General features: G+C 42.3%; 1 protein-coding gene across 2 annotated transcripts in view; it reads right to left on the reverse strand.

Moving 5' to 3' along the window:
• Positions 1-16270, reverse strand: part of LOC105566305 (four and a half LIM domains protein 2) — a 132071-nt gene that overhangs the window by 83837 nt on the left and 31964 nt on the right. Inside the window, exons 1-2 of one of the 2 annotated variants that reach the window (XM_012020203.1) lie at positions 10953-13640; positions 4253-4338 (exon numbers count right to left, since the gene is read on the reverse strand). In XM_012020203.1, coding sequence (XP_011875593.1) covers positions 4253-4338; positions 10953-13625 — 2759 coding nt within the window. In that variant the 5' untranslated portion in view covers positions 13626-13640. Of the gene's footprint in view, positions 1-4252; positions 4339-10952; positions 13641-16270 lie in introns of those variants that run through there. The other variant, XM_012020209.1, reaches the window with a different exon arrangement.

Genomic DNA, 16270 nt, shown 5'->3' on the forward strand with positions numbered 1-16270 from the left:
AATCGAGACGCGGTCGTGTGCCGGCGTGCCCGCCAACCGGCCCCGCACTGGTCCACCGCCGCATATAACGTCGTCGGAGCACGTGCGCGGACCGCCGCCGCCGGGATCGACGAGAAGAGCCGAGATGCAGGCGAGAGCGAGCCGTGGCCCGCGCGAGAGTGACTCACGGGCCACCGTCGGCGCACTTCGCGTGCGAGCGCGTGTGCGAGACACGCGGTTTACGGCGCACATACACGCGCGCGAACACGCGAGCGTCTGCGTATCGAGCAAATTATAAGACGGTATGAAAGTTTTTTTTTTTATAAACAATGTCGTGAATCAGATATGTATCCAACAATTAAATGAGAAAAGTTCATCTTTTAATAAAATATTTATTTGTATTAAATTTGTTTGTATTATATTTTTATTGAATAATTTATTTATTAAAAATTTGTCTTATTAATATTGTTATTTTCTTTATTTCTTCCGATAAAATTGTATGCTCGATTGTTTGGATATAACATTTTAATATCAAAAATAATAAGGTATCTAGTTTGTAGAAATATTCATTTTAGTTGACGCCATTTGATGATATCATTACTTTTGTAGAGAAGATAAAAATGTTTTTCTAATAAAATATTATATATCCAAATAATGAAATTGTATAATTCTTGATTGGATGGCGCTGATATACTTGGCGACTTTTTTACCTCTTTTATTAAAAAAGCGAGATCTTAGAATATTTAAATGCCTTATTTTGAAAATGATCAGCTTCCATCTAATAATTTTTAATACTTTGTTAATGCAATATTAGAACCGTGGCCTTTGTAGTAAGTAATGACAGTCGTATTACGCATGCACGCATAGCTGATAAACTGCGATGTTAGAAGAAAAAGTGTACCATACGCATCTTAGGTGGCCAAGCAAGACGCGATGCGTGCACGCGCCCGTTTCACGCGTACGCCAGTAAACAGACCTACATCTGGTACGCGGCTATATACGTCGCGGTTCATAAATGAAGAAAGTACGCGAAAGTACCGATTTCCCATTTCCGGAGACATCAGATACCATTTTATTAATAGCGGAAGCCAATTCCGAGATCACCGTTCGCTGAGTAGCGCAGCGGGATCACGAATAAATTTAGATACGCGTTGCATATAAGCGTGTATCACTTTGAAGTATGATTATTTACGAGTTTTCAAAAAGTACACATCGGATCACCGTTGCCCCGCGGTTCACTGTCAGTCGCCTGTCGCGTCCGACAATCGCGCGCGAAGAGTTCGAAATAAACCGAGCCGAGAATTTTCGACCTGGAGTTCCTTTGACGTGATACGAAACGCAAAAATAGTGAGATAAATATGCGACAGAGTCGTTAAAAATTTGCTACGCGTTCGATTCATTCTAAAAAAAACCCGTGAAAAATTGATTCACTTCACTGAAGTAACGAAATAAAAAATAAAACTATGAAAATTCCGTTTGCAAACCAGCTCCAAAATTCTGTAGTTTACGAATCTAGCTGTAACTGAACTATCGGTGCAAAGACCGCAATTCTAATATTACGTTAGAAAAATATTAACAATGTTAAAAATTAAATGTAGTTTGAAAATTTTCTACCGATGTTATCATTTTTGTGTATATTCGTATTATAAAATTGCTAATATTAGGTTTCTCAAAAGTATTTTAACGTAACGTAATTCTAATAATTTTCTGAACTTTTAATTCAACATGTTATATTCACTTGCGCCGTGTTTTATGTACTACCGTTTCATAATTTATTACAATTTTGATATATCTAACTTGCGAATCCACCCATGTGTTAAGTTGTAACTATCTCTTCTTCGTACTGAAGATGGTCCAATAAGGACCGAAACGTATATATGCATTTATAATTAAATAATTTTATTGGACACTACAACCTTGTTCAGGCTCTGAGTCCCTTCTTTTATTACTTGATTTCATCATACGAGCCATTGTTATTTATCTAATAATTTTACTATAACGCACAGAACACGGTCGAGTGCTGGAAAATGCGGATTAAGTTATGATGTCTCGACAAAGTCGTGACATTAGCTGCCACTGCATTTGCTCTCTCTCGACAGGGTTTGATACGTTATAAATCTATAAATAGCAACGCGCGGTCGTACTCGAGAAGGCGCCGGTCATCGATAGTCAAGATTCATAAAGCCGGAACAGAGCCGCGTGCCAGATCTGGCGGCTGGCCGCGAGGGAGCTTTATTTCGAATCGGTATACAGCCACCGTAAATCAAACAGATTTTACGTCCCGTACGTACAACACAGATTGCCAGAGGACACTCGCAGTTTTACGCATGCCGTTTTATGCCCATATTATGGATGACAGTCGAAGATACATGCAAAGAATCCTGTCGGCGCGTAGCTTTATTATGTGAGTTATTTGCGTCCATTGGAGCAGAACTTGATTTAGGACGTACATAATAGCGACGATTTTAATTTATTTACTCACCCCAACAGTCACGGGGCATAAAGGGATGTAACGCACACAGAAAGATAAGAGAAAAGACGTGGATTCTCTTTGCACTACCTGTTTTACGATAAATACGATGGTATTTGACGAATCCGAGAATTGGTATAAAAATTGAGAGAGAATGGAAAATTGACATTTAATAAAGAAAAGATTGTCTAGCAATATTCATTAACTAGTTATCGTAGGTGCGACTATCCTACGCTTAATGCAATCTTCGAGATGTACTGGTTTGCATTGCGCTACCAGAAGAAGATAATCATGAATGGCTTGCACGAGCCGGGGATTGCGCAACGGTTGCTTATTCTAAGTCAACGAGATCGGCAGTTATTAATCATCCGAGGTCGGGAGCGAGAGAGACGTCTCCGAAAGAGCACCACGCCGCCCATAAATGTCAACGATTTATTTTTACAACATGCGTCCCGCCGTATTACGATCTCGAGCGTAATCGCGCCCGTGTTGTTCGCTTATGTTCGGGCCTGTTGTTTCTCTTCCTGCCTAACGAGACTAATTTCCAACGAGCGCGAAACGGCGCGTCGAGGATACAGCGGCACCGATTCATCATCAATTTTACGTTCGGACACACGCTCGCCCTTTCTCCACTTTGAATGACGTTAACAAGTGTTTTTTCGCGATAAATAGCCCTGACTACAAATTCTTTGAATTTCATTTTCTGTCATGTGCTAAAAACAGTTCTTTATGATTGTGATATATACTTTAATATCAATTTGCACGTCTTCAACATTAAACATTTTATTATTAATTCAACTTATTTCTTATACTCTTCGGGAAGCAGCAAACGTTAAATTTTTATAAAATTTTGAGTAATAATTTTTCGTATCTAAGAAATAAACTGTTAGTACAGTTTAACAATTTGACACAGTTGAACAATGATTATAATACGTAAAACTGTTTATTCGTTAAACAGAGTCGATTACTCAAACAGAATTTGATCAGTATGTTAAACAATAATTGCAAATTTTACAAAATTCAAGACATACCATTTTATATTTTTTAATATCAATTTTAAAGAATTAACCGCAATTTTCTTTGAATATTCGATCACTACGGTGTAACTAAAGTCATTCATTCTCTTCACTGTAAAATAGAAATAAAATGTTTCCGACGTTTCCTTTCAAGTTGAAACAGGAGCAGAGATGCTGCTGTTGTTTCTCCCAAATTATTACAATCGCAATTAACGCAATGCGGCGCAAGATTTTCGTGCTTGAACTCGTCCTTAGGCGGGATATAACTGTGAATCCATCTCCATGCCATAAAAGCGCTACACGACGCAGCGGGCCCGCCTTTCTCTTTGCAGCAGAGAGATGCTGGAAGGCGGCCCCGCCTCCGCTCCCCAAAGCCTCAGGCAATTAATTCGCTATTACCGCATTGCCGGGCCGTAAGTCACGGAGGGTAATTACCGAGCGGTAATTTCACCGCTGCTGAGTTACGCTGCCAGGGTAATGGATACGTCGTGCGGTCATTGGAACCTAACAGTTTCAGCATGATTCGGCAATCCGATTACGCGATCGGATTCTCGCCGACTCTGTTTCTCTCTATTCACCGCGTCCGTAGATAATAACGTTATTTCTACCATAAGAAGGCCTCATCGTAGAGACTCTATTCCCGCAATCGTAATGAAAACCATTTTGACGATTTTACATCTCAACGTTGCAGATAGACCAAAAAACCGAAGTGTGTATAGCGTGTTCAGCTACAGTTTTAATCTTTGCTTTCGTTACGATGTTTTTACATTGCACGAAAAAGACTCACCTCCAAGTATGCGGTGAAAATCCGGAGCACGTTTCTCCACACTGTAAACAGGGTTGCCCTTCTTCCACGTCCGTGATGAGGACGCCCTAGAAACGAGTGAATTTCAGTAAATTCTTTAATAAACGAGTATAATAAATTAATCACGTAAAAAGTTAATAAAGTAATAAATAAAACATCTTGAAATATTCATACAATCTTAATTCTTAATTTTTAGGAAAAAAATTGCTGCTCGAACGCCCAAATATATATTCCGAGATTTGATCTTACCATCGATTAATCTACAGAAAATGGATTCAATTTAATAAAAATAAACGGAAAACTTAATTTTTATTAAGTGGCCCCTTTCATGAAATTAAAATAAACGTTTAAAGACCTGGGAATTAATAATCAATTTTAAAATTAATAGTAGATATTGAACATTATCTACAACATTGGTGAAAATTCACATTTGTAGGTGACTTGTCCGTCTAAAATGTCTGAATGTTCAAATTCCAATAAATGCAAACGTCCTCGATCGACGTGACCAATGAAATCGCGTTAATTGCAGAACGGTGAAAGGTCTGGATCATTGGAAATGTCAACCGTTGTATGCGCGAGCGTTGTTTGATAAACCACGACTTGATGACAGTTTCGAATAAAAATGCTCAAACGTAACGAAACGTCGTGGTGCTATCTCAATTATTGTGTACCAGGAGTATCAATATTACTAAACAACTTTTCTTTTTCAATGCCGAGTTCTCATTGTGGTAATCAACAGCTTTCGCAGCATTGAATGAAAACGTATCACTGCATGTATTTTAATATATGATGCATAAAAGATTTAAAAAATCCATCCAATGTTACAAGTTCTTTTTCGCAACGATTACACGCGCGATCTAACAATGAATTTTCCACTAAACAGATTTCACTCCAAGGGCAATAAATTCATGCTGCCAGCATATGTTGCCTATTAACTTAGCAGAAACCCCGCTATCTCATATTGGAAGCGTATTAGAAACATATCTCATGATAGGGAACTCTTCTCTATTTAGTTTCGCGTGCTAAAATATGTTTTTTTTTCTTTGACTGCCTCTGAAGTACCGATAGCTAAGGTAATTCCACATTAACGTCTAATTGTAAAAATTAACATTGATGTTAGGAATGTATTGAGTGTCAAAAGCGAAGTATTAGCACTTTGGTATTTTAACTGCGAATCCTCTCTCGCGGCGAAGAAGAACGACACGGAAGCACGTCGTCGTTTCGTACATGTATGACGCTCGCTGACACGTGCGAATGGGGACAAGGTCTCCACGAAATTATATGCCACGTGCAATTGGGAAAAATTTTTAATTGCGCGAGCCTTGTTATGTCACTGTACGAGGCGGTGTTTATCTCGTTTGTAAGCGAACGATGAACCACTAATGAGCGCTCGTCGCTAATAATAATTGACGATGCGTCGGCGAGGCTGACACGAAACAAACGTTAACTGCGACTGAATTGGCTCGTTGAAAATAAATTATAGAACTTTGATATACATATAAAACAATCCGTTCTCCTTCTCATTTTATATAATCTCGGTAGTAATTTATTCAAGAAAATAAATATGCGTTTCGCTTTATTGCTACGTTAAATTTATTCACGATCATCTTTTTACGTATATCCATTATTATTTTCTTTCTGATTAACAAATAGTAGTAACGCAACTTTCTACTTCTCTCTTCTTTTTAATTTTCTATATTCGTCTTTACCAAAAGAAAAGCATCTAGAAAGTATCGCTATAAAAGTCAAAGATTTTATATCAAGGATGTACTAAACCGGATAAACGGTATCCGGAAATTTAATGTCGAACGTAAAATGTGTAGCCCAGACTATAAGTTAAGGAAGGAAGCTCTAAGCACATTTATTAACAGTTTCCACATTAGATAAATCGACGAACGGGCAGGATGTAATAGGTGTATTACATTATCATCGAGCCCATGTACCGGCCGCGTCTAGTGTAACTATCACCTCGTATTATCGTCTTCGTTCAGGAAACATTAATAACACGTCGATTTCCTTGCACGCCCTGGAAGCCGAGATTACTCGGACTCGAGCAACGTAAATAATTGATGTTCCACCGCACGTTAGTCACCGGCTGTCTTCGCATTTTCAAAAACGTTTAAAGTATTTTTGACAGCGTGTTTATTCCTCCCGCTCATTTCATGATCACCGGAAATCAATTTAATGGGACGTCACGAATTTTTCGATGAAGGTTACGTTTCACCGAAAAGCAGGGTAGGCGGAACGTCATAAAATGCTAATATACTAAATATTCATTTATACATGTTTTATTATATACTAGATACTGTTCACACCAAGTGGAATTATCATAAACTAGTAAGAATTCATAATAAGTAGAATATTGTGCAATTATTTCGTATGAAGTAACGCAATTAATTTTTATTTCTATTTAATCCCACTAAAAGAAGAAAATAGGAAAATTAACACAATTCTATCTCATATACATTAGTCTTAAAATAAAATGTTAAATAATATTAATTAAAGATTTAAAATAAAAATTCCTGATTTATCGGAAGCAATCGCAAAATATGTAATTGTCGCGAATAGTTAAAGAATTTATGTCAATTTCTGAGGGCGTAGATCACCAAAGGAACTGAGTATCTACATACTACTTGCATCAGTCGAGTCTACGAGAGATCCCTGGTCTCGGTCTGTAGTCATCGGTTTGTCTACAAACGGAGAGAAGAGGAAACCGCCACGCTGGATGGAAGAAAGTGCCTGAAGCGCGTTGGATGCGTTCAAGAACCTTCCGGCCGGCGTATATGGTCGGTCCGCCCACGTGGATCCGCTCACTGCCGGCCTCATCGCCAAATATCGAGTAGACACGCGTTGGAAAATGTGCCAGCCGTAGCTGATCTGTCTCTAGCTGCCTATATATAGCAATACCGAATAACCGATGCCCGTAGCGTCGAGCGTTGCTGTCTAATTAACATATTTTTCGTCCTGACTCATCGCGCGGTGAAGGGCCTCGCTCTTTTCCACACCGTGTCAAGGCGGATCGCACGAAAATATAAACGGGTGCTTGATTATTTCGAATCCGTAGGGATATTTCGATACCTGACTCTTTTCATTATCGAAGGTTTAATAAGGAATTGCTTTGAACTGATTGTAATGAATCTGACTTAGTTGGAAAACCTCGAAAGTATCAAAGTTACAACTTTATTGCGTCAATGTGATTCTGATTAATTATCTATCTAAGCATTAAAGGACCTTCTGAAGTTTATGCGCATAGTAGCTCTTGGAATGATTAAACGATGCTTTTGATTGCAGTTGCGTTGCTCAAGAAGACAGATTACTTAGAATTAACATACCGCGAGCGTAGTGAAAAATTGATCATTCGCGGTTGGAAATTAACAGCGCTGCTGTAACACAGAATTGTAGCGAGAATGCAGTTTGGCAAATCTGGTTTGATTCGACGGCTGCACACTTTCGCTCGGTCGCTATTTTAACGGATCATAGCTGCCGTTAAGACGTCGAAACGCGGCGCATTTAGAATGTAGATTTTCGATCGAGCCATTACAAATCTTCGTCTTTAATCGAGCGAACGTAAACGACGAGGTTGGAAAACAAATTGTTACTCCGCGTTTATTAAGTATACACTGTCTGAAATATCTTAAACGCAAGAAATATATACTCTGATAATACACAATTTTGCCGCAAACGAAACTTTAGATAAATTTTATTGAATTGTGTTTCTTTATTATTCCTCAAATAAATATATTTAATTAATAATTAATAATATAAATGAGGCTCTATTTAAAACAAATATGCATTTAGAAACAATTTTGATAGTTAAGGTAAAACGAAGATAAAACGAAATAGATTTAATATCCGTATTAAATCTAGTGAAAATTATTGTGTACTGTTTCCGCGTTCAGCAAAGCTAATTAGCTTCTAAATTCAAACGTTGGACGATTGATTAGGACATGCGGGTCAACAAACATACCTACCCCCTTAACGAACCGATCACTCGATTATCCCGCGGACAAAGGCCGCGTTTTTAACGCGACGACCCGTTTAAGGAGAGATGTTATCCGTAACGACGTGTCTTACGCGCGATACTGGCCATTCAGCTCGTGGGCGGTTCGCTGACATTTGCATGACGCGTTGGCCAATAGACGGGGTGATTGCGAAAGTCCGCGCGTTGAAAACCTGTGCGCGCGGCAAACCCGACGACAATTTGATAAGTGATTCCCGCCGCTGGAAAAATTTGGTTTGCCTCGCGATGGAAACTGCGAAATCGAGTACGTAATCGAATCGATTACCTCAAAATCAACGTGTGCTACAGCAGCGAAACTTGGAGTGAAAACTATATAGCGCTATTTATTAAAAGAAAACGAAATTATTTCTTTGTATGAAGCGTAAAAGATAAACATTAAATAAAAATCTGTACAATTTGAATGTATGTAACAAACTCTTACTTTTTTTACCGTTACGTTATGCCTGAGTGTAAAATATACGATAGCAGGAAGTTATTTGTTGTATTTTATGAAATGCCTCACGTATATTTTTCTTGCTAGTCAATTATTGGTTTTTATTCTTGTAAAAATGACATTTGCTCGATGACAATGATATGATGCGGTGAAATTGATTTTACGAAAAGTTTTTACAAGTAAGATCGCAGCGAGCCATTGCGTCATTGCCATATTTAAAGGATTAGCAATGGTTGAGCTACCGGTATTTAGCTTTCACTTAATCGGATTGAACCACGGTGAAGCGTAATTTGTGCACCCTGTGGACGTAAATAGGCGTGGATGATAAATGGAGATTATAAATTGCTCGTTCTGGATGGGTCTGAAACGCTTATAAAGTTTGTTAAGAAACCAACGTGCCATTTGAGCGTCAATAAAGGTGCAGTGATCCTGTACCGTTTAATTTAACAAAAACAGTTTCACAGTTGCAAACAGTCGCGTAACATACGTCTACAATTTAAGAAATGAAAATAAACGTGATGTTATGATAAACATATGCAAGGATACACATAAAAAAGAAAATTGAATACAATTTGCAAGAGAAGATGATTAAAACGTGAAAGGGAATATAATTATAATATGAATAAGAATTATGAATAAGATTAATATAATATACTGTAGTTTGTAAAGGGGAAAAATGAGTGTTTATGTGGTTTAGTAAAATGTAACACATTGCGAGGGTTGGAGAATAAAATTGATGAGACCGATTATTCAGGAGAACTTTAATAAAATCCTGCTACACACAATTCGCTGTTGTGTTTATGTATTCGCAAGTTACGAAACTTATCATCTCCAATATAGCCACTTAATTTTAAGGTATCGCGCTCTCTCGACCGTAAAACGGCCATCGCGAAATTCCAGGCAAATTGCAATTTTAGTGCACGAGGCCGTGCAACATTGCGCAAGGTTTCCATGGTGATTCAGTCGCTCGTACTCGACGCGCGAGAGATAACAATGCTACTTCTCGCTCGCCAACGACCGCGGAAAATCGCCGATAAACAGGCACACAAAGTGCGCGCGGACCGCGATACTGCAAGCCAAACCAGTCTAACATATATCTCATCATTTAAATGGCGTTGTACAAACTCGTATATTCCAACTTTTCGAATTCCCTCTGCGAGAGGATCGCTATTAAGTGCACCAGTAAGCGACCATCAAATTTCTATTTCTGTGATAATCATACAAGAACCGCTATTTTTCTTAAAAATGAGAATACAGTATATTATAATTTCCAATAATTGTAGTTATAAATGAAGAATAAACCCTTCTCTCTCTCTTTCTTGCTGCAGTTAATAACGCTTGTACGCTAATTCTATAATATCCAGGTATTAAATGGTAATTCTGCCAATGGTCCGTAATTATGCTTATTAGCTATTAAAAGCTAATAATAATATACATGTAATGTTAATTCCCGTGATTTATTTATTAGAGATAGTGTTTAATTGTACATTTCTTCCAAGTAACATTGAAACGGATATGCCCGTATTAGATACGCCAATGTTGTATTTTGAAAAGCCAATTATTATGTCGAATATTTAACTACCAAAAAATGGCCAATAACTTACGACCTTGTCGTAATAATCTTACCTTAAATTAATGAAATATCTTTCGTTATTAATTTCACGTAATACACCTATCACGCCCAGAGCCAACGAGGAGATTTAAACTTTATTCAACGCCTAAGCCGTAATATATGTCGACTATAAATGATAATCCTGTTTAGCGAAAAGATTTGAATTGTCGGACAATATTTCTTAAGTGACCATCCACTGGTGCATTGCTACACTAGACGAGGGCAGAACAGGAATTACGACTCTCGCATTACGACCACACGCGACGTTACAATTTCGTTTTCGCACGACTTAGAACTTGGAACAAATTCACTTGACAATGAATCGAATTTCAGGGACGGCTGAAAATTGACGCAATCGCCGCGACTATAAGCCGATCGTTCCTACAAATGATGACGGGGATCGAAGAAACGGGAAAAGCCGGGCTCTCTCTCTCTCTCCCTTTCTCTCTCGGAACTTATCTTCGATAAACACCTCGAATCAACGCCGCATGGCGTTTATCGTTTCCAACCAAGACTGCCGTCTTTTTCATCTCCTCCAGCGATTTATGAAAATCGCCTCGCGCCTCTGAACCATAAAGGAACGATCGAAAGCAATTGACTCATGAAAGTGCCATACCCCTTCGCGGTAGTTCCAGAGCGTTCTCGAGGGCGTCGCGCCGCCGGCGTCGCCGCCGCCGCCGCCTCTCCCCGGCTGAATTCCGCCATCCCTTCGGGTCCTCCGCCAACGATCCTCTTCTTCGTCCTCGTCGCTGTCCTCGTCGTCGTCCTCGTACTTTCTGCGCCTCACCGCGCATACTTCCTGCGCGGGACGACGTCGACGGCGCCTCTCTGTCGCGCTGCCGGTATCCTCCGACGATCGTATCCTGATGATTGTGGTACCGTTGCGATCGCGAGTCGAGGAAAATCGCGGCGACTCGCTGTCGCCCGAGTCAATCTTGCCGCGCGTCTCGAAGCGATTCTCCTCGGGATCGTTCGCGGATGGCTCAACCGTGCTGCCCCGCGTGTCTTGCAGGATCGAGTATCCTCGCTCGGGCGAAACCTCGAGTCGTCCGTCCGGAGTACTCCGCAGCTTGCTATGATCCCGCAGATACTTGGCGGAAAACATCCGATTACTCTCGTACCAGGACTTGGCGCAGAAGTTTTTCGAATCCTTGGCGTTACTTTCTAGCTCGTCTTTCTTCAGCGGCGACAATGCTCTCAAGTGTCTGTCCGATTTCTTCTCAAGGACCTCGCGATCTCTGCTTCGCAATGACGCTCGTCTCCTCGAGGAAGTGTCGTGCTCTTTCAGGGAATTTGTTCCGACTGTCGCTTCGTTGTCCTCTTCCTTCAAAGGACTCGACACGCGTAGTTCATCGTCTTGCGTCTTGAAGGATACCTTGCCGAATTCGATATACCGATCGTTTGCAGTTTTCCTGTCGATATTGTTCTCGTAATCGTGATATAACGTTCGCCCGAATTCCTTGTCATCATCCTTGAAGCTGTTTCTCCTCCTTTCTATATTACTTTCGCGATCCTTGTATGAAATCTCGCCGGACTCGGCATTCTTTTCCTTAAACGAGTTCTTCCCGAAATTTTCATTTACGTTCTTAAACGAGCTGGTTTTACTCGACTCGTCATCGACGTTTCTTAGGACAATTCTACTGACGCCTCCTGCCTGTTCCATGGCCGAGACTTTTCTCTCCGCGTTGTCATTCTGATCTTTCAGAAAAGTTCTGTCGAATTCATTGTCTCGTACCTTGAAAAAACTCTTTCTATTTATATCCGCGTTTACGTCTTTGTAAGGATCCTTGCCTGACAGATCCTCTTGATCCTTGCCGAAATATCTGACGGAGGTTTCGTGTTGATTTTTCGAAAGGTGCCTCTTATACGCGTCATTATCCCGATCTTTAAAGGATGTTTTTCTGATTAAATTAGACTCACCGCGATCTTTGCTAGTCGCCCTCTTAGATTCAGCTTTGAAGGAATTTTTCTTGGTTATCGGTTCTCGATCGTATTCCTTTAAAGATTCTTTCCTGGCGAGACTTGGTTCCCTGGACGAACTTCGTCTTGGCGAACTTCGCCTCGGCGAACTCCTGTCCAGGTCTCTCCTGGGCTCGAGAACAGCTCGATCGTACCTCTGTATCCTGACGTCGAAGTCCTCCGGCGAACCTTCATAAGTGTAACTCCTCCTCTTTGAAGAATTGTCTCTCGATCGAGAATGATTTTCCTCGTCCTCTGTCGATCTTCCCCGGTAATTTCTCTCGGTGTTATAGGCGTCGCTCGTCTTTCGGAAACTGTCGTCTCTTCGAGGCTCGCGAGTCTCGTTCCGCCTTTCCGTGCTTCTCGATTTTCGATCGGTAGAGCGATCGCGCCGGCCCATGTCCACTTCTCGATCGGGTTTTCCACGCAGCTTGGATTCGCTCGATCTGCGTGGCTCGTCGCTGCCGTCTTTCAATTTCCTACCTTGATCGTTAGATAGATTATCGAGCGGATGATCGATGATCGGCGATCTTAAGTCGCTCCTGCAATCGCTTTTCGTCGTGCCGTGCGCTTCCTTTTCAGGACTTGCCGATCTCTGCTCCCTCTTGGACCGTAGCTTGCTCTCCTCGCGCGATTTCAATCGCTCTATCATCGCCTGGATCCTACGGTCCGGCGACTGACTGCCATCGGTAGCTAAGTTTTCGATTTCCTTAAGCAATATATCCCTTTCGTCGACGGGTTGCGTCGACTCGTTGTTGCTATCGTTGTTCCTGCTAATCTTGGATCTCCTCCCTCGATTCCTCGACTCCACTTCCTCCTCCCAGGACTCTTTTATTCTCGATTTATGAGAGCCGTTGAGCTCTCTCTCGACAGACTCGCCTCTTTGTCGGCCCTCCCTCGGCAAGGATCCTACGTATCCTTCGTCCCGATACTCCGGACGATCGTGCGATTTATCCAGCTTCGCACCCACGGGCTCGCTCCGAAATTTCCCATTTGTCAGCTGCGTGTCCTCGAGATCCTGCTTCTTCGATTTTCTCGCGTCGTCCTGAACGACGTCCCAGAAACCGAAGTGCTGTCTGCTCTTCTTGTGCGACAGGTCGGCATTGTTGTCTTCCGTCTCAACATTCTTATTATATTCCCGTCCGTTCCGCTCTATCTTGCTGTCATTCTGCTTTGACATGCCGAAATGATAACGATTGCCGCGCCCGCCGTTCTTACACGACCGGCTGGAGTGTACTTCCGGCTCGCTTAGATGGAAATGATCCTTGGCGAACGAGGTGGCCCTCGGCGTATCCTTCACCGCCGAAGGGCCGCGCAGGCGGGATGTCATCTTCGCGAGGAACGGAATCTTGAAGACAAAAGTTGTTATATTTCGCCCAAGTGATACCGCTCCTATGTACGTAACGTATAGGTGTGACTTGCGATATAGATCGGTATGTGGCAATTGATATATCACTGGAAATTCTCCCGCGAAAGCACTTGGCGGAGTAATCCTTTTTTCTATTTTGGAAAAATTCGCAGCTTTTTCCGATGAACGTTAATTCCTCGCGATATCCCCAGGCTTGAAAGAGGAACGTAGGCGCTCTGAGACACGCACGGTTAAGTGTACGAGCGCTAACCTATTATTATTCGCGTATATCGAACCAGCCCAACGGCTACCGTCGATGCCGATCGATCTCCGATCCTTCGTCATCCACCGTGCGTACGTGTTTGTAACTCGACGTCAGTGCACGGGCACTCAAGCTACCCTAGGTTCACTAGTATTTCTGAAATCAGCATCGAAAGCACTGTTCGTTTGAAACGTAACGTGTATCACGTCATTTAAAAATGTATCTGTTTTTCCACCGAGTACCTCACATCCAGACAAGGGGGGATCTCTTGAACGTACAGGATTTAGTTGATGTTCTACTGCAAATTGGGTTTAAATATCGAAATGACACAGAAATATGTCACTAATAAATTTACTCCTGGTGAGTAAAACGCTTAAACTGATTGAACCGATTAACCGCACAGATTCCTCACGGGCTTGAACCATTTCTTCATCCCAGACAGAAGCGACTCTCCAGTACGGATCTCCACAGTTTTCGCGAAAATTAAACCGGAGTTTTCTCAGACCACTGAAATCGGAGCATCAGATCGAGATAAACACAACAACGTGGACGATGATCGCGACTAAATGATGACGCGCCCGAATATGAGTATCTCGCCGAATCCTTTGTACTCTTCGCGCAAGGACACACCTTCCGAAACTCACGGTTACCGAACCGTAAACGTCTCGCGTCCGGGAACTCTCGGCCTCTCTCTCTTTCTTTCTTCGCTTCTGAGGTTTTTTTTCGGGAGAGAAGCGAAGGACGATCTTCGGCGGATCCTCGCGAGTCCTCGCGCCTCGCCGAAACTCGCAAGAGTGCGAGAGAGCGCCGGCCTGCTCTCCTCTCGAGGTGGCTCCTCCTCGGCGAGAAGCCGCTAGCCGGCTTCGGGATGGAACGACGACGACGACGAACGCGCGCAGCAGACGACCCTGAAAGTCGTCTGTGGACTTTCACGAACGCGAGCACTTTGCCGGTCGGAGTCACCACGAGAGTGTGCACCGGAGGGAGAGCGTGTTCCTCCCGCTCTCCCGTCCCAGCCCCCTATCCTGTCGAGGCCCCCCTCGCTTCCAGCCGTCCGCGGGCCGTCCCCTTCCTCGCTGTACCCTCTCTACCCCGTCTCCATTGCGCGCCACGTTGTCCCCCCCTTTTCGTCCTCCTTCGCGCCGCCGTCGACTCCTTTGCCTTTTATTCACGGTCCTGCGGTCCTCCCCGAGGTGAAGCAGAGACTCTCCCGTTAATCCACTGATGGGCAACCACGAGATACGTCAAACACGTCGTCGAGATTCATCATTTTCTTAGGTCGACGAAGGCCTACTCTCTAAAAATCAATCAGTGAATTATCACTGAAAACGGTGAATAGTCACTGCGATTTTCAGTGGTACACTTGTAACTGCAAATCAGTGGCCGTTCACCGTTTTCAGTGGTAGTCCACCGATTGACTTTTAGAGAGTATGGAACTGACAGAAAACTTTTCAACTTCGGAGAAAACGTTTGATAATTTGAGAGGAAACTCGAGTTTTTGAAAGTTGGAAACTAGCTTGAGGCGATAAATTGCGGCAAAGAGGATACGTCAATTTAGCTATGAATTCTATTAAGTTACTGAACTAGGACTAATATGATGGAAACATGTTCGTCAATGTCCTTACGATAACTAATGCAGGAAATCAATATACTTTTTTTGAACGACAGAACGAGAGCGGAAGCATCGTCTTTCACTTTCGAGCCGGGCGTTCGCGCGGAAATTAATGGCATACTTCGTATGTGAAAGGAGCTAAATGCGCGAAAATATAGAAAAACGACACATTAATATTCTCGTTACACTAATATTACAAGTGGATCATCCGCGTATTATGCTTCATTAAAACTTTCCTCTGGGATTCTTATTCGCAGCGGCTAACGTAAATGTCAAGCTAAGAAATTAAATTTCGAAGCAGGAGTTACGCCGAAGATCGGCAAATTCTTAGAAATTAAGCCAAGAAATTAACAATGTAACTTGACGTAATTGCGCTCGATAAATTCAGAACTTTGAACATTCGAGCATGCCGCAATTCTTCCCGTGCGCACTGCGCATAGAAGCGCAGCTCGCGCATTAAACTCGGAATATCCAGGCGGAGGTGGACGTCGCGGATACTCTCACAGGAACTTCGAGAATGTCGTCGGCGCTAAAGGCGCCGCTGTCTTGCGTCGACCGTGGTCCCGCAGCTTAATGAGACCTTAGCGATCCCTTAATGGGGCTGGTTGGATTAAAAAAAAAAGGTAATATCCCATGAAGAACGTTACTTAACGCATGTTTATGCCGAGAAAAGTCAGGCGACAAAATCGTTGACAGAGAGAAAACCAGAAAAGAGGACGGACTGGGGGGGGGGGGGGGGATTCCTTCGCACCA

Source organism: Vollenhovia emeryi, unplaced genomic scaffold (genome assembly GCF_000949405.1).
Source record: "Vollenhovia emeryi isolate VEMERY1.0 unplaced genomic scaffold, V.emery_V1.0 DF939145.1, whole genome shotgun sequence".
Lineage (NCBI taxonomy): Eukaryota > Metazoa > Arthropoda > Insecta > Hymenoptera > Formicidae > Vollenhovia > Vollenhovia emeryi.